At 33.5% G+C, this 18,659-nt stretch overlaps 1 protein-coding gene across 1 annotated transcript in view; it reads left to right on the top strand.

Annotated features, from left to right (window-relative positions):
- The window catches only part of LOC136034312 (uncharacterized), a 40,912-nt gene extending 25,345 nt beyond the window's left edge, over positions 1–15,567 (top strand). The window contains exons 3-6 of the mRNA XM_065715448.1: positions 466–579; positions 6,444–6,655; positions 10,039–10,109; positions 14,723–15,567. Of these exons, the coding sequence (XP_065571520.1) occupies positions 466–579; positions 6,444–6,655; positions 10,039–10,109; positions 14,723–15,429 (1,104 nt within the window). The 3' untranslated portion in view covers positions 15,430–15,567. The remainder of the gene's footprint in view (positions 1–465; positions 580–6,443; positions 6,656–10,038; positions 10,110–14,722) is intronic.
- The last annotated feature ends 3,092 nt before the right edge of the window (positions 15,568–18,659 follow it).

Genomic DNA, 18,659 nt, shown 5'->3' with positions numbered 1-18,659 from the left:
TCAAAAACGTACATGCTTGTGTAAATTCTCCAGTAAATGTTCTTTTATAGATTTGTTTATTATTGCCTGCCAAGATTCTCCACACCAGCACGAATGTCTATCTTCTTTTTTAGGCATGCTAGTTCTTTTTTCGTGTTCTTCTTGTTCGATCAGCTTCAATTTTTCACTGTACAAGGCAGTTGAAACTCCTTAAAGGGTGCTGAGACTTTTTTTTTCTTTAGGTTAAAATAGAAAATAAAGTTGGAATGTCTGTTTTTTCAAAAAAATTCTTTCATGAATATTTTTAGCTGAAAACAGACCTATGATGGCTCTTCCAAATGAATAAATATTTTATTTTAAAATCAGAGTAATTTGGCTTGATTAAGTTTTCCTGTATCGTGCTAAATTGGGAATTATTTTTCTTTTTATCTGATCAGTTCATGGTGTTTGTTATATATTCAAATTTTTTTATACATACTTTTACAGGACTCTGCCATCGCTAAACAGGATAGGTTATACTGCAAATTTAAGGACTGTCGCTACAATGAAGATTTCGCAAAAGGAGGAGACTTCTTTTATAGCAGATCAAATTTAGAAAACGTAAGAAATAACTTTGTTTACAAGTTTTAGTGTGATACTGTTTAAAAAAAGATATTATTCTTAGGTAATGTAGTAACTATTCTGCCAATACTGCTAGGTAAACATCATTGTTTGGTCACCAAATCTTTTAAGTACCCTAAGTTAAGTCAGCAGTAAGTTTTTTTTTGTTTTTTTTTTTACGATGATGAAAAATGGCTCACTTACAATAGAAATAGTAAAATTACAAAATGATTAATGCCAAATCGAGCCAATTTATGAGTGTTTTGATATGAACTCTTTTGTAACTTACTGACTTACTTACTTACTTACATTCGTTGAAGCAGTACCAGGTCATATATGACATTTTTGCATTTCGTTTATTAACAAGATTTTTATTCATTAACAAAATTTTTCTTTTATTTAAATCTAACTTGTCTTACTTTAGCCTCAACAAAGTTAATTATCTCATCCTAATTGATTACTTCTAATTCTTTTGATTCGGTCTTTTTACTTTTTAAAAAAAAATTAATTCAAAATTGCTTAAATTCGGTCTACTAACTTTTATTTTCAACTAATGGTAAAGAAAATATCAGAAAAATTAAAATTTAGGATCCAATTTTTTATACTTACTGCCAACTGCGCCCTCTGCTTGATTTTAATAAAAATGATATTACAAAATGATTATAACCGTTAGATTATTTATCTAAAATTTTGGGTCCCTAAAAATTTTTTACCCGTGGCTAGTGCCCCCCTCTCTCTCCCCCTCCCTAAAACTGCCTCTGACCTACCTAACCCATCTATTAACATACAGTATACATGCAACCTGGCAAACATGGGGGGGGGGCTTTGGGTTTGTCCTGAACTCCCTCCAAAATCTCCATTTATTTACAAAATCCTTCTAAAACTTATATTTCCTACCTTTTATTTTTTACATTTCTACAAAGTCGCTCATCTCCTCATAAAAAAAGAAAAAAACTTGCTTACAATAACGAAAAATGTTTAATGTCAAAATTTTCATTTCCCAACTAACTCTTTGGCTGATAAAAGAAATAACTAAAACTGGAAAGAGCAGAATATCCCAAATATACTGAGAACTATAATAGATAAAGAAATGGACTGGAATCACCATTAGATCACATTTAGGCTAAAGGAATGATCTGTCAAGCACACTTTTACGAATGATGTCTTTTAAAACTCTTTTAATTACTGCAATGCAACCCCGCGACATGAAATTTACGACATTCATATGTTGTGAATGAAATTCACATATTCACGAAATGAAATTTCATATCAGGACAAATCTACCTGAAATATGGTCATATTTTCTCAATACAAATAGGTCAAATTGCTTCAAATAAAGTTGGACCTTTGATGTCCGCTACTGTATATGTTTGACCAACTCTTTTATTTTGAAGTGGGCTATACGGAAATGCGTCCAACGGATCTTTAAACAAAAATAAACAGATACACGGAAATTGTGCTGTCATTGATGATAGTTCATTTGACGAATCTTTGAGGATCTTTTTTCTCATGAGTTTATTGTTTAATAATTTAGAGAATATTTGAAAATTCGTCTTAGAATGGAAAATAGTGATGTAGCCAAAATACTTCAAAGATTTTGGGTGTTCTGATAAATCTTGTCATCTATTTCGCATTTTTTGCCATTTTGCTGCTTTAAAATAGGTGTTGAGTATTTTTTTGTGATCATAAAGGCTTTTTTAATTTTTTTGACCTGAGAGATTTGTGTAAAAATCAGTATATGCACCTCTGGGTTTGAAATCTTTGAAAAACAAACATTTGGTTAAGTTTAAAACTAAAAAATTACCACGTTTTCCACTTTACAGTCAACCAGTTCCAAAGCCATGTTGCTTGTTTTTCCATCAGATAAATATAACTTCTGTTTACAGGACTTAACCCCACTGAGGATGTACTGTCACATTATGGCAATATTGTCACATTATTGTTAAAATATGCTTTGTTTTCATTATTTTTTTTCAGTTTATTGGTTTCTTTGTCATACTTACGACCCACTTCTCCCTTGTTTGGCGGTCCCATCATCAGGGTTTTCATATTTTCCTGTATTTTTTCCTATTTTTGTGTATTTTTTCCTATTTTTCTATATTTTTATGGCACTTGGTATTAACCAAGTGACATATAGCAGTCGCCAATTCTGTCGGTCTGTCTTTCGGTCTGTCGGTCCCGGTTTTGCTACTTTAGGCACTTCCAGCTAAGCTAGGACGATGAAATTTGGCAAGCGTATCAGGGACCGGACCAGATTAAATTAGAAATAGTCGTTTTCCCGATTTGACCATCTGGGGGGGAGTGGGGGCCCGGTTAATTCGCAAAAAATAGAAAAAATGAAGTATTTTTAACTTATCAGCGGGTATTTGGATCTTAATGAAATTTGATGTTTGGAATGATATTGTGTCTTAGAGCTCTTATTTTTAATCCCGACCGGATCTGATGACATTGGAGGGAGTTGGAGGGGGAAAACCTAAAGTCCCGGTTTTGCTACTTTAGGCACTTCCAGGTAAGCTAGGACGATGAAATTCGGCAAGCGTATCAGGGACCGGACCAGATTAAATTAGAAATAGTCGTTTTCCCGATTTGACCATCTGGGGGGGGGGAGAAGGGGCCGGTTAATTCGGAAAAATAGAAAAAATGAAGTATTTTTAACTTATGAGCGGGTGATTGGATCTTAATGAAATTTGATGTTTGGAATGATATTGTGTCTCAGAGCTCTTATTTTAAATCCCGACTGGGTCTGATGACATTGGGGGGAGTTGGAGGGGGGAAACCTAAAATCTTGGAAAACACTTAGAGTAGAGGGATCGGGATGAAACTTGATGGGAAAAATAAGCGCAAGTCCCAGATACATGATTGACATAATCGGAACTTATTTGCTCTCTTTGGGGTAGTTGGGAGGGGGGGGAGTAAGTCTTAAAAATTAGAAAAATGAGGTATTTTCAACTTACGAACGGGTGATCGGATCTCAATGAAATTTGATGTTTAGAAGGATATCGTGTCTTAGAGCTCTTATTTTAAATCCCGACCGGATCTGGTGATGGGGGCGGGGAGTTGGGAGGGGGAAACCTAAAACTTGGAAAACACTTAGAGTGGAGGGATCGGGATGAAACATGGTGGGAAAAATAAACACAAGTCCTAGATAGATGATTGACATAAACGGAACGGATACGCTCTCTTTTGGGTAGTTGGGGGGGGGGGTTAATTCTGAAAAATTAGAAAAAATGAGGTATTTTTAACTTACGAATGGGTGATTGGATCTCCATGAAATTTGATTTTTAGAAGGATATCGTGGCTCAAAGCTCTTATTTTAAATCCTGACCGGATCTGGTGACATTGGGGGAAGTTTGGGGTGGGGAGACCTAAAATGATGGGAAACCCTTAGATTGGAAGGATTGGGATGAAACTTGGTTGGAAAAATAAGCAAAAGTCTTGCATACGTAATTTATATAATTGGAACGGATCCGCTCAATTGCGGGGGGGGGGGGTAATTCTGAAAAATAAGAAAAATAACGTATTTTTAACTTACGAAGGAGTGATCGGATCTTCATGAAACTTCATATTTAGAAGGACCTCGTAACTCTGATATCTTATTTTAAATCTCAACCGGATCAAACGTAATTGGGGGGGGGGCAGTTGGGGGGACCGGAAATCTTAGAAAATACTTAAAGCGGTGAGATCAGGATGAAACTGGATGGGAAGAATAGAAACCTGTCTAAGATACGTGACTGACATCACTGGACCGGATCTGCTCTCTTTGGTGGAATTGGGAGGGGGGAGGTAATTTTGAAAATTGAGGTATTTGTAACTTACGAAAGGGTGACCAGATCTTAATGAAATTTGATATTTAGAAGGATCTTGTGCTATAAAGTTTAACTTTAGGTTCTGACCTTCTCACAAGTGCCAAATGAGCTCTTGGCTCTTGGCTCTTCCGACCTCGTCCAAATGAGCTCTTGGCTCTTCCGACCTCGTACCATATGAGCTCTCGGCTCTTCCGACCTCGTCACAAGTGCCATATGAGCTCTTAGCTCTTGTTTTTTCCTATTTTCTATATTTTTTCTATTTTTCTATATTTTTTCCTATTTTTCTATATTTTTTCCTATTTTTCTATATTTTTTCCTATTTTTCTATTTTTTTCCTTTTTTCTATATTTTTTCCTATTTTTCTATATTTTTTACTATTTTTAGCTTGAGATACCTTGAATAGACAGTGTTCTACTTGACATTCCGTAATGCGTTACTTTTTATGTTTTTAAAAAGCTCTTGTTATCTTTTTTAACTATAAGACTGTTAACGTGTTAAAGTTCCTTCTTAGTTTTTGCCAAAATTTGAACCAAATTTCCTATTATTAAGACTACTGTTCCTTATTCAAAGTTTTACTGACGACCTAGCTAAAAGTTCAGAAAATAGACTATAAAATATGAAGATAAATTCATTGGTTTAGGGAGGGCTTTTCCCCATTGATAAACCCCTTTCTTCAGAAAATAGCAAAAGCTTAAGAAATCTGTTTGGGTTTTTTCAATAAGATTGAGCTGTTTAACAGTATTATAGGAGCTTGGGCATCACAGTTCCAGATTAGAGTTGGATCAGGCTCAAGTACTATGGAGCTCGGCCCACAGTATGCAACTTTACCAAGAAATCAAATAGATGCCGTAGACGTTTCTGACATTAGTTTCTCCTTCAATGTCCATGTACTAGTAAATGTTATTAATATTTTTCAACTTTCTACCAGCACGGCAAAAAGTCGTTTTTCTACCTTAAAAAGATTGAAACCTATCTTTGAGACACATTAAGAAGAATGACTGAGACTGGGCAGAATGTACATACAAATCTGCATACTCGCAGAGATGTTCTCGGTGACGCAGAGAAGTGAAGTTGTTTGAGAAAATTATACCGAAGAAACTCAATTTGCTTTTGTGAAATAAAATATCAAATCGTATAAGTAACATTCAATTGTATAGATTTATATAGGCAAATTAAATCCTCTAATTGTATATTTTCCATATAGTAGTTGTATTTGCAGCTTTGGCATCACTGTGTGGGCAGGTCTATTGCTTTGTGCTTATTTAGAGAGCCCGTATTTTCAGTATTCTCTGTAGCAACGAGAATAATCTCGTAGTACCCTCGACGAAAAAAAGAGCAAAAAACTGAATGAAAAAGAATATAAGCAAAAAAAAAAACTTCAAAGGTCTTTGAAGCTATTGATAGTGTTTTAATTACTCACCTCCACAGTGAGTAAAGCATATGGATTGAACTGTCAGCGAACTTAAAAGATTTTATTTGAATATTCTGTTTCTTAGCTTTACATATGATATCTCTCACGCAAGTAGTTTAACGACGGTATTTATTAAAAATCTTCAAGTTAGCATCAACACATTAAACTTGAAGTATCTGATACAATTATCTATAAAACCATAACCAAGTCTCCTTTTGCTATTAATAGCAATAAAGAGATTGTCTGATTTGTCTCAGACATTAAAAAAGCTAGAGGTTCTAAATGAAACCTAATTCTTCATAAGTATTTGGCTATAGATTTATTGTGAGGGAACGTAGATGATTGGTACATTTGATATTAGGGTGCTTAATTCCAGCGGCTAAAAATGAAAATACTGACTGGAAAACCCAATACTCCCCCCCCCCCCTCCTTAGGAAAAAGGCTCTAATACCTTGAAGGGCAGATTTTAACTGATAGTAATATGTATTTCCTATTTTTAGTCCAATGTATAGAGTCCTATTTGTATTTCGGATAGCCGGAATATAGATAGCAGGGTCTGTATTTTGAAAAAAAAAGCCGTGTTTTCAGTGTGTCCTGGGAACTAGTCTTGGTACACGCCATTTATAATAAGTTTATATTAATTTCAGCATATCAAAAGAACACATCTGAATCAACGTTATACTCGTGAAGAATGCCGTGCCACATTTCCTACGTCAGAACGATTATCATTTCACAAGTTAAACTGTGGTATCACATTTGAATGTAAATGTGGAAGGAGTTTTATAAGCGTTGACAGCTATCAATCACTTTGCAATAAACTAGGACATCCCTTTGTAAAAAATCTTCGAATTCTGCTGAAGTGAGTTGATTTTTTATTTCTTTTTTTCTTTCAAAGCTTTTTTTTTAATCTTATCCCGAGGACGAAATTTTTGTACCTTAATAAGAAGTTATTTAAAAAAAAATAGATCCCAGATTTTGAATATTTTTGTGCTCGTATTACAAAAAAGCCTTACTTGTCTGATTTCTTAACTGTAAAGGATATTAGTGTCTTAAGAAGCTATTTTCCGGTTTTCTAGATAGCTAAAGTTGGCAGATTTATTTCCAATACCGAACAAAACTACTACTGCTAACAACTCACCGCTGCACCAAGCTGCCTGAGGCCAACACAACAACGCACGCTCCTCTTCCATCCCAATCTATTGAAAGCCTGCTCTTTACACCTTCCCAGGAAGTTCCCATTTCTTTTAAACCTTTCTTCATGACACCTTCCCACCCAACCCCTAATGAGCTGCTTTCTGTTTAGCCCTAGACAGTTGGCAGAAAAAGAACAATCTTTGGCAATCTGTCATCCTTCATCCGCAGAACATGCCCTTGCCATCTCAACCTTTCTCTCATTATAGCCCCAGAAAGTGGGATTGAATCACACTTTTCGTTCAGTCTACTGTTTGAAATACTGTCAGTCAGCCAGGTACCCAGAACAATCAGTAGACAATTTTTTGGAAAAACATCTAGCAAATATTCATCGGCTTTCTGGAGTGCCCATGCTTCAGAACCATATTTGAAATAATTCAGCATTTAATGTCACTGTTTATCTAATCACAATATTTGCATAAACTTTATTTATGCAATATTTGTTAAGTATCTGCGCCTCGTAGTCCGGTATTGATAGGTTGTTCAGCATTGACGGCTGGGAAGATCAAAAAACAAATTAGATGCTGAGAGTTCAGTACGGCTTCAGAATAGAGTAAACACTTGCATTCCATACTATTGTATAATAAGAGGCATATGACTTAGTTGAAGAATGAGTCTTTATTCTCAAGATCTAACCAGGGACAGTAAATTTAGACTTTCTTAGAAACCGAAAAATACCTGCAGACCTTCATTCTCATCGAACTATTAAGGTGCTTCAAGGATGCATTTTCTTCAAGAAGAGTAACTAGAAATCTGACATTCTTTGGCCTGGTGATTGAACTATTTTGTATATGGATTTCTGGTAACTTCAGACAAGCTTCAGAAATTCTCAGGAAAACTATGGGTCTTAGAAATATTTTAGGACAAGATAGTTAGGTTCGAACCATAATAGTAACCTCTCGTACATATTCACTAGATTTGAAGAAACCTCCGATTCTATTCCATAAACAATAGTAAGAGCGCTCTCGTTAGCAAAAGCAACAAGAGTATCCAAATGAGGGGAAACATTATTATGGGCATGGAAAGGCATGAGAAGTTGTATATTCGAATCTTTCTTAAATCTGGAAAAGTAAGCAGTGCTAAAACTCTAAATTAGAATCCTAGTAGCTGCCTTGAAGAAGCTTGTGGATGAATCAAAACAGGTTTTAAGCCGTAATATTCTTTTTAAGATTCTTTTTTACAAAGTTAAGAATTTTTTGTCGTTAGTATTGGGGATAGAAACTCTAAAACACTGTCACATCCTAGAATTGAGGCTATACCTTTCATGACCGAATGTTTCATTCACCTGGAATACTTGAGACGTGACTTTTTGAGAAAGTGCTTTCCTATACTATTGTACTTTTTTTAAACTGATAACCCTTTTGTCTTCAAACTATTGAAAACACCGTCAATGGCAAAAGAATTTAATTAAGAAGTTTTATAGAAGCTTAGAAATGAGCTAAAATATTCTAGATTCAGGACTTGGTATTACTAAGGACATATGCTCGGATATTGGTCTCATCAGTTCACGATTTTTTTTTGTAAATACTGCAAAATAAAATTGCTAGAAGCTAAAAAGCATAAAACTTGAGATTACTGGGCATTGCTGCCCTGCTAAAACTTTTTTTTTTTTTTTTTTTTTTTTTAAGCCTATCACACTGTCCCTTGAGAGTGTGTCATAAAAGTAAGGCAGCTAACCCTGGCCTTTTGCTTGTTGTTGTATTTACATTATGTCTAATTTTGAGCCAGTCGGCGCACAATCTGGCTGTTTATATATATATATATATATATATATATATATATATATATATATATATATATATATATATATATATATATATATATATATATATATATATATATATATATATATATATATATATATATATATATATACATATATATATATACATATATATATATATATATATATGTATATACATATATACATATATATACATATATATATATATATATATATATATATATATGTATATATATATATATATACATATATATATATATATATATATATATACATACATATATATATATATATATATATATATATATATATATATATATATATATATATATATATATATACATATATACATATAAATACATATATATATATATATATATATATATATATATATATATATATATATATATATATATATACATATATACATATAAATACATATATATATATATATATATATATATATATATATATATATATATATATATATATATATATATATATATATATACATATATACATATAAATACATATATATATATATATATATATATATATATATATATATATATATATATATATATATATATATATATATATAAACACATATTTGAGTAATAATGTGTGTTACAAGTACAGTTCATTTCCCTATGCTACTAACAAATGTAATGGAGTTAGGGAAATCCTAGAAATATTTTATGTTAAGTTTCTTTTTATTGGTATTCTCAGAATAAGAATTTTTTCCAAGACAAATATGTCTTTTAACAGAAGAGGATATGAATATGTTTATGGGGGGGGGGATTCAACTCTAAAAAGGCTGAGCAGAGTCAACAAACTGAAATAACAAACAAATAGAAAGTTAAAATTTCTGTCATGTTGTCACAAAAGAAAACCCAAGATAAAGATGCGCCTGAATAAAACCAGAACAGCCGTAAAAAGAGTAAATTTAATATAAATGTCTTATTTATGAGTGAGTAAATTTTTCCCCATACTTAATGTTAGAGTATTGCAATAGGGGGGGGGGGGTTAAGGTAAGCTAGAGGGGTTGATTAAAGTATGTATATAGAGAAGGATTTTGGTGGGGACAAATTTTCTCTGCTGAGGGCTTGAAGAGCTTGTGAGTTTTTTGATGTTTTTTTTTTAATGTAAGTATGAATAAGTACTATTACTTCGTCAGTCAGTTATGACTTTAAGCTGCAAATGCTTTTTATTGGTCGCTACTACTAGATAAATAGTAGTACATCTTTTTGTTTTCTTTTTCGTCTAAAATTCTACTTTGTCAGCTTTTTGTTTGTTTTTTGCTATAGGCATCGGAAGAATCATGGACGTTTTCCAGATAAAGACCTTCATTGTGAAATATTAAACGAACATACTTCTCGTGAGTTCTGTTTCATTTTTTTAATTTATGTACCCTTTTTTTGAATTAGTAATTATTGACGATCGACTGTTGTTGTCTTTTCCTTGTTTCTTCTTTTGACCAGAAACTATTGTGTATCTATAACTTAGCATTAACTTTGGAACTGCTTAGAAACGGAAATTTTACCAATAATTTACGATGTTTCAAATCAAAAGTCTTTATAGAAAGAAAAGATGTATAATAATTGATTGAATGTAGCTAATACTACTTACTCGTCAAAGGGCCCGTTGGAAGATAGGCATAAGAACAAAAGAAAAATATCCTTATTCTGTAAGTCTTGTCCTACTCCTTGTTCCTTCTGGTAACGTTCTTCGTGGTTTTTATTCGGTCATCAAATAACAGATCGGAAGTACCGCTATCTTTGTTGACTGCTATCTTTGTACACGTATGACACCTCTTACTAGGGGCTGGAGTGATTTAAAAGCTAATTATGAGGCTGGTAACGTAGTCTTTCCAGTTTATACTTGACATCTTGCTAATGTAGTTATTTTTTAAAGTAAGGATCCTTTTCTCCTGTCGCATATATAGATTCTAGAATTAAAAGCTATAAATGAATGCCTAAAAGACGTTACTGATCAACAGTCATCGTTTTTCGGTTGAGATTTTTTTTTTTTTTTTTTTGTATACCCAAACTGGTTTTAGCTAATTCAAAGGTCCAGTGGTCACCAATCCTAGACTAAACCTCCTAATTGCAGGATCACTTTCGTTGGACTTGATATCCATGGTACCCTAATTCTCCAACCAGCTGCATTACTTTACCCCCGTATTGTGTGCACAGTGGCGAGTTACTTGCTGTCATTAATTTTTTTTTTCTTTCCGAGCTGGTTTCCAAAAGACTCGGTTTCTCTTGGATTGCAGTAAGAGATCCTTGAATCTGCCCTTGTTTGTCTCAGGATAATTCCATCAGCAAAATCAAGATCTGCTACTCATTTGCTACAGATTTGGATGCCAAAGTCCTTGCAATTCCAGAGTAAATAGTCAATTACAGGGACAAAAAGCTCAGAGAAAAGGACAATCGGTTACTCAACTCCGAAGATTTTATGGACACACCTTGCATTTACTTTGCTGGTTTGGATGAACACTGAGTATTTTTGTTCAAAGCAATGATCAAGGAGGCAAGTTTATCTCGAATACTGTAATAAGGGAAAATTTTGAAATCCTCAAAGACAAGCTACATCTTTTGCCTCTGTTCAATTGTACTCCTCGAAGAACCTGCGTAACAGTTTCCTCTGGACGGAGAGAAGACTGATAACCTCCAGCTACTGCATTTTGATGCGTCTTCTTTCTTGAAAAGTTTGATGAGTTAATGTTTCTCAATGATATCGGAAATTACATATTATACTTAAAAGATGTGAACTTGAAGTACGATTAGTTTTCAAAACACGCAAATATAATTTACTTTTGAAACAATCTGAAGTTGCCGGGTAAAAGTTTGTTCTGATATTAGTGGTAGATGAAATATTATTTGTCATATTTCCACCATATTTGTGGATGAGGTATATCGGTATGTAGTTTTGTACCTTAAAGCAAATAACCAAAGATTCTGGAATGCACAATGGATTGGGCTTGTTGGTTTTTAGTCCAATTCTAAATTAGAGCACTCAGGAGTGATAGATATCATATTCTTTTATTCTCATGAAGCGCTGAAGTGTTTCTTTTTGTATGGATTCAGTATACTTAAAATCAGTCGTCTGTGGGCCATCTTGCTCCTCGACAAGCGTCAAAGGGCTACCTGGGCTCTTGGCGCTTGGGACAATTTTCACTCTACTAATTATTTAGCTTTTGCATCTAAACGTAATACTTCTATAGCAATATTTTCCTTTCGTCCCGTACATTACAGAAAAAAAAATTACCGAAACATCCCGCTAGTTTCTCACTTCTTATTACTTTTACAGATGTTTCATATATTTTGTGTATGTTCGCTCGTTTCCTTCCTTATTACGTTTTTAATAACCCTTTTAATTATATATTAATACTGACGCATTAATACTCGGCAACCAGTGTGGAATATTCACCCAGAGCTTAAACCTATAAAAAATAAAGCGAAGTTTTGGCTTCGAATTTGGGTAGCGTGTGCCAGACCTTCGGGAAAAGTGTTTGATATAAAGCAGTCTACAAAGATTGCGTATAAAAACATCTCGGAAAAACCCGTCTTAGTGAAAAAAATTTCCCTAAGAATAAGAAAGATCGGAAAAATGTTTCAAATAGTTCCAAGTTTGACGAATATAATGCTCAATGTAACATTTCTTCATCTCGATGGCTGTCACACTACTCCCAAATTTTCTCGAAGTTAAATCATTATGTACATTCGGTGTATAGTAAGTTATTAAATATTTGTTTGCCTCTTAACCTGTCACAGCGACATGTCTCACCTGTTTTGTATGACCTTATCATTAAGTCAGTGAAGCGGCTCATTCGGCCTGATTCCAAAGAACTGATATTTCATTTGCAGTTATTATTTCAAATGCGTATGGTTAGTTCAATAGTTCCTTACAGTTTACTCTCTGGAACTCTTACATCAATATTGAAACGCGGAATGGATGCTTCTGCTTGTTCTTCTTATCGCCCCTTTGCAGTCACGTGTACGTCAACGCAAATTTTTGAATATGTTTTATTTCCGTCAATCAATGAGAGCGCATTTTATAGAGAAAATCAGTTTGGGTTCAAGCAAGGAATAAGTCGTGCACACGCCCAAAGGGTACTCGCGAATATTCTACGTCAAGCCTCTTAACGAAATGAGGAAGTTCATTTTTGTTCGAAGATATTTCTAAGGCGTTCGATAGTATTGTTCATAGTCAAGCTTGAAAAATCCCGAGTATATTTGTTTTAACGGTACCTTGCCAAATACTCCTCTTCAAATTAAAAATACATCCATTCCCTCTGTTGAAAATTTTCGGTTGCTTGGTTTAACAATTTGTAAAAATATTTTGTCCTTCCGCCAGACTGCAATATCTGAAGCTTGTAAAAAAGTTTGATTTGGATACTCTAAGATTGTGTCAAACCGGTCTAAGTATAATCGAAAGGCTCTGGTTTCTTTGTATTCAGTTTTTTGTGATCACTCTGTACTTTATCTTTCTGGGACCTTCATTCTACTGAAAAAGAGTGACTTATGTAAACTACGTAGATGTTACTATAAATACTGTAAATACCTGCTTTATCTACCTCTATCGTATCGAAATCGGAGAATAATCCGAAAATACAAAGCTCCCGATATAACTGCAAAACTAAGGGAGCTTCATGATAAGTTATCGGCACAAGCATATCGACGGCTTACCCCATATCACGGGCTCATCCGTTTGTTCTGTTAACCTTTTCCCTTATTGATTTTGTTGTACTTATTGAGTTGTACCTTTGTTCTCATCCTTTTTTTCTGTTGGTTTTGTTGTACTTATGTGTTGTTTTTCTTTTCTTGTGTTGTTTTCTTTTCTGATGTTTATTTTTGTTTTCTCTCTTTTTTTTCTCTACTATCCTCACATTGTTTTTTGCAGTGGGTTATAAATAAATTATTTTTATTATTATTATACATATTTATATATATATATATATATATATATATATATATATATATATATATATATATATATATATATATATATATATATATATATATATATATATTTATATATGATAATCCAAATGCAATAAATAAAATTAAAATATAATAATTACTACCGTCACGATTGCTTCCCAGTCTCTTCCCCCTCCCCCAGCTAAATGCGGCTGCATATCTATGACTCCCTATCTTTTTGATCTTCCATGCCTCCAAAGGCTCCATATCCTTCCCTTCAACTCTGCAGGTAGCGTACAGACTTAAATAATGCTTATACAACTATTAAGGAGATTCATGATGTTAAGACAGACTTTTTTTTCTCAATTTAGATCATTATCCTACAACTTGACAACATCAATGTAAAATTCATCTTGTTAGATATCGAAGAAAAATAAACAGGATTCATTTATTAATTAGGTTGCTGGAGAGTGGTATAGCCTGCCATCAGAGGTAGTGGAAAAAACTAACATACAAGCATTCAAGCATAGAGTTATTAATACATTATTTCATAAAAATCAGTTTTCTACCTCTTTGGCGATGTAAAAAACATTTTATGTATTTATTTTCTTTCAATTTTTCATTTTCTCCTTTTTGCCCCATTTCCTCGTTGCTAATTTCGTGACTTTTTTTTACATGTGACAAACATTATGCTTAACGATATCTGTATTAATAAATCTTTAAAAATAGCCCAATGTTATGTAGAAAAGTTTGACTTTTTTTATTGGTTTTATTTGGCATTATGAACTGACTACTTATGAGATAAGCACCTGATCGCTTTCAAGACTTGGGTACTTTCAAGATCAGCAAGCTTTTGTTTATAGCATGGAACTAACGGAGGGGATTCAATTGTCACAGTGTTTCTTCCTATATTTTGAAAGTGCATTGAATGAATAACCAATGGTATATTCCTTTTTCCTTCTATCTGATTTTCACCGTAGCAAGTAAATTGACCATGTTTTTCTAATTTCTACTGCGGTTTCTTTTATCTATTCAAATTTTCATTTTCATTTTTTTTTTTTTTTAGTTTACCTTGAGCTTTATTCAGGATTGAAGCTTGTTGTTTCTTCTTCTTCCTCAAGAAGTTGCGAATTAGAGTCAGTCGCTCAAGAAGTTGAAATATCTACCTTGAGTGAAAACAGTGCAGCATTAGAGGCTTCATCAAATGAGTCTAACCTAAGTTTTGCCGATGGCAATAAAAGTGAAAGCAGCGTTATGAAATCGAGTGGAGAAATCAGTGATTTTAAACTCGAAAATGGTGTGCTTCATGTTCAAATACCCATTAGTAGTAAGGTGAAAAAAGTATCATTCTTAAGAACTAATAAGGGAAAAATAAAATCAAGCAGACTATCTAAGACATGTTTCAGCAATAAAGCGAAGAAAAACACAAGTACAGAGACTGATCAAGTACCCAAGAGAACACTTCAGTCGTCAGTAAGTACGGAGACAGATAATTGCACCTTTATTGGAGCCCCATGTGATGGCTATAGTGTATTACCCGGGGTGTCGACCCAGACTGATTTCGAAACGCCGGTAGAAAAGGGAACTCTTTTTGAAGACCTTTGGTTTTGTGACAGTCAAACACAAACTGGTATGTCTTTTTTAGAGAACTATGGAGAGTTAATGGACAATCAGACACAAACAGCGTTATCTGCTGCTTTTGGTGAAGTAATGCCAAGTTTTGGAATTGAAAGTGCAGATGTTGCCATCCAAACTGCTGTTGACTTCAGTTGATGTTGTCAAATTTTCAGGAAATACAATACAAATTTAGTTTTACAAAATAATTAAATTAACTTAACAAAGTTGTTGTCGTAACTTTTTCTGTTATCTACAAAACCGTCCAAATAAAGCATTTTTTGTGTCTTTATAAAATTTGCTCTGTAAATACAAGCGTAAATACACGCTTTTGTCGTAGCATTGTCTTCGGTACCCTATTTGCCCTGAAATCGCATCCAGAGTATGAATCTGGAAATCGAGTCCTGGAGCCTTTGTGCAATAACTATAGTAATATAATTTATTTATAACCCACGGCAAAAATGTGGAGTTACAAAAAGAAACAAACACTTTAAACAAGGGAAATCCCTAACAACAACAACAAAATTACACCAAACGAGTAAGGACAATGCGGATAGATAGATATATGTACTGTGGGGTAGTTTGCCAGAAAGATGGAAAACTTTTAAAGCGATTTTGGGATTCCGTAAACAGATATGATGTTTTGATTCATAAACCACGGAAGCAGATTTAATAAAAACGGGCAAACGGAAATAATACGATCAGATTGACTGGATATCTTTGTTATCACGAATAGGGTAAACTCCTGAAAGAAAAAAAAACTGAGTGGTAAGTAAAAACTGAGTACAATTTAGCTACAGATTTTCCATTATATCCGTTTCGGTCGGCTACAAATTTGGGAAACTAAAAAAAAAAAAAATTCCTTTTGTGACTAAGTTCGCTGAAGGTGGTAATAGTTCTAGTTCCCCTGATTTTTCTAACGTACTACTTGTAATGGTGCTTGCAGCAGGAAAACCGGTTCTCACCTGACACCAGAAACTCAGATGTTTTGTGGGAATTTGTTTAACAGTAAACTCTGTAAGCTTCTCCTTACGTCCACAAAACTAACAGTGTTGACTTTATCCAATGAATGTAGAATCAACAACGTTTCGGGTTTTGCTGATACTTATATAATTTTCTACCAAGATTGAGAATGTATGTTTAAAAAAAAAATGTAGTTAATTTGTTGCATAGTGAATATGGGAAATCGTCCTTCCAAGAAAAATTTCTTCTCTGCCTTATTTTTCTCTGGTAGCTTATATATTTATGCTAAAGTTACATGTTTGACATCTGTATAATTGATTAAGCCCCTTTGTATTATTCATTTTGTTCAAATTCGAGAATTTAGATAGGTATCTTGAAAACGCCGGTATAATAATACAAAAAAGACAACCACCATCAATGCAGTGAAGTCATGGAGATTTTCACATGAAAATTTCTGCATTAGTTGCTTGAAGGATTAGGAGCTTTTTAATCTAAAACAACCATGTCTCCTAAGTTTTTTAGTCCTAAGTGTATTCTTTCTGGTTCCACTATGGAGTTTCTTCACTTTTATTTTTTAGCAGAAGCAAGTTTGAGTTATATTCTTCCACTTTTGTGGATAGCTTCTCAAGCTGCCGCTTTGGGCTCGTAAGCAGTACGTTTCCAGTAGGTGTTTTTTTTTTACATTTCTTCGAAAATGAACCAGCTTGTTCATAGATATTGTAAGCGTTGTAAAAGTCTCGTGGATGTTCCGGTTTACTGTGTAGCTTAGGTCCATCTAAATAGTTGTTTTGTCTTGTGAATTTTTGCCAGTGCTTTCATTTTTTTTTTTTTTACTCTTCTAAGTGCATTCATGTTTTGCATCGAGGGTTGAAATGTATTATTATTATTTGTTGTTATTTTTGAGCTATAACCTTCATAGCTCACTGCATAAAACAGATTAATACTACTAATAATAATAATTTACTGGAACAGCAAGTCGCCTGATGCCAAAATAGCTACACATGTTCCTCTTCCGTCCCAAAATATTTGAAATCCTCTTTACACCATCGCAAGAAGTTCCTATTACTCTTATATCTCTTCTTACTACTTACTACTTCTTACATCCTCCCACCCCATTCGGGAACCACCTGCTTTTCGTTTGTCCCTAGACGGTTGACCGACAAGGGCTATCTTTAGCATTCTGTCATCCCAGAACGAGTCCTAGTGATCTCAAACTTTCTCTCTTATATAGTCCTCGAAAGGATGATAGAACCATGTTTTTCATATAGCTTACTGTTTGAAATACGGTTGGTCCAACGGGTACCCAATAGAGTTAGTAAACAATTTTTCAGGAAAACATCTAACAATTTTATTTGGTCTTTCGGACACCCCACGCCTCAGAGCCTTACTTTACCTCTATCTTCTGTGTAGCTTCCAATATTCCAACCTTGATTCGCAGACTTATCTTCCGGTGTTTTCCAACTTTTTTCAATTGTGAAAAGCACGGTTAGCCTTGGCTATTCTATTTTAACATCTTCACTACACCCACTGTCTTCACTGATAATACTACCTAAGTAAGTGAAGCTGTTTACTTGATTGATCTACTTGTTGACCAACATCATCTCTTCAGCTTCACTTATTCCTAGTCTTAGCGACTTAGTTTTCTTAACATTATTTTTTAATTCTAGTCTTGCACCCTAAACTCTCAAAACCTCTAAAAATGCATTCATTTTGCTAACATAAAAGAGATTGAATTATATATATATATATATATATTTTTTTTGTTATCAAATAATGGTTTATCATTATTGGATAGGACAGCAAGATATGTATATTACTAACGAAGAATAATAAACGAGCAAATAAACCTAATATCCAATAATGTTGCTCTACAAAGGCCATGTTAGTATTAGTACAGTCATTTCACAAAAGAAAATTGAACTTTACTCTTTCTTCGTGTTCAAAAATTAGACATGTGCGGAATTAATTGATGCATAAATGCACGTAGAGCTTAAGAAATACCAGTGAATTTATGAAAATAGCTTCGCAAAGGAGAAAAGAAAATGATATTGAAAGAAAACAAGGAGAAAAGAAAAAAATACTAATCTAGTCATAACTAGAGAAGAAGAAAGAGGGAGAAGATACAAAAACAATCATGAAAACAAGAAAGAGGATCTTTCACCGTACCTTATTTGTTGTTTCCACTGTAGTGGCAACACTCTTCTGCTAATGAAATCTGAGACACTAAATTTTGGAAATTTTGTCCTTACAAATGATTTATTTTTTCACGTTTCTCCCTCCTATTCTGTCTCAGAATTCTAAAATAGACTTTCCATAAAACATCATTTCAGTCTACCTTGGAGAAAGAGTACAATAACTAGACGTAGATGAAATATTCCCATGGAACTTAGCAAAAATTATAAATTTATCATTTAATATACTACCAA

Source organism: Artemia franciscana, chromosome 13 (genome assembly GCF_032884065.1).
Source record: "Artemia franciscana chromosome 13, ASM3288406v1, whole genome shotgun sequence".
Taxonomy (NCBI): Eukaryota; Metazoa; Arthropoda; class Branchiopoda; order Anostraca; family Artemiidae; genus Artemia; species Artemia franciscana.
The sequence above is the reverse complement of the archived record's forward strand: the minus strand, read 5'-3'. Positions and strand labels throughout refer to the sequence as shown.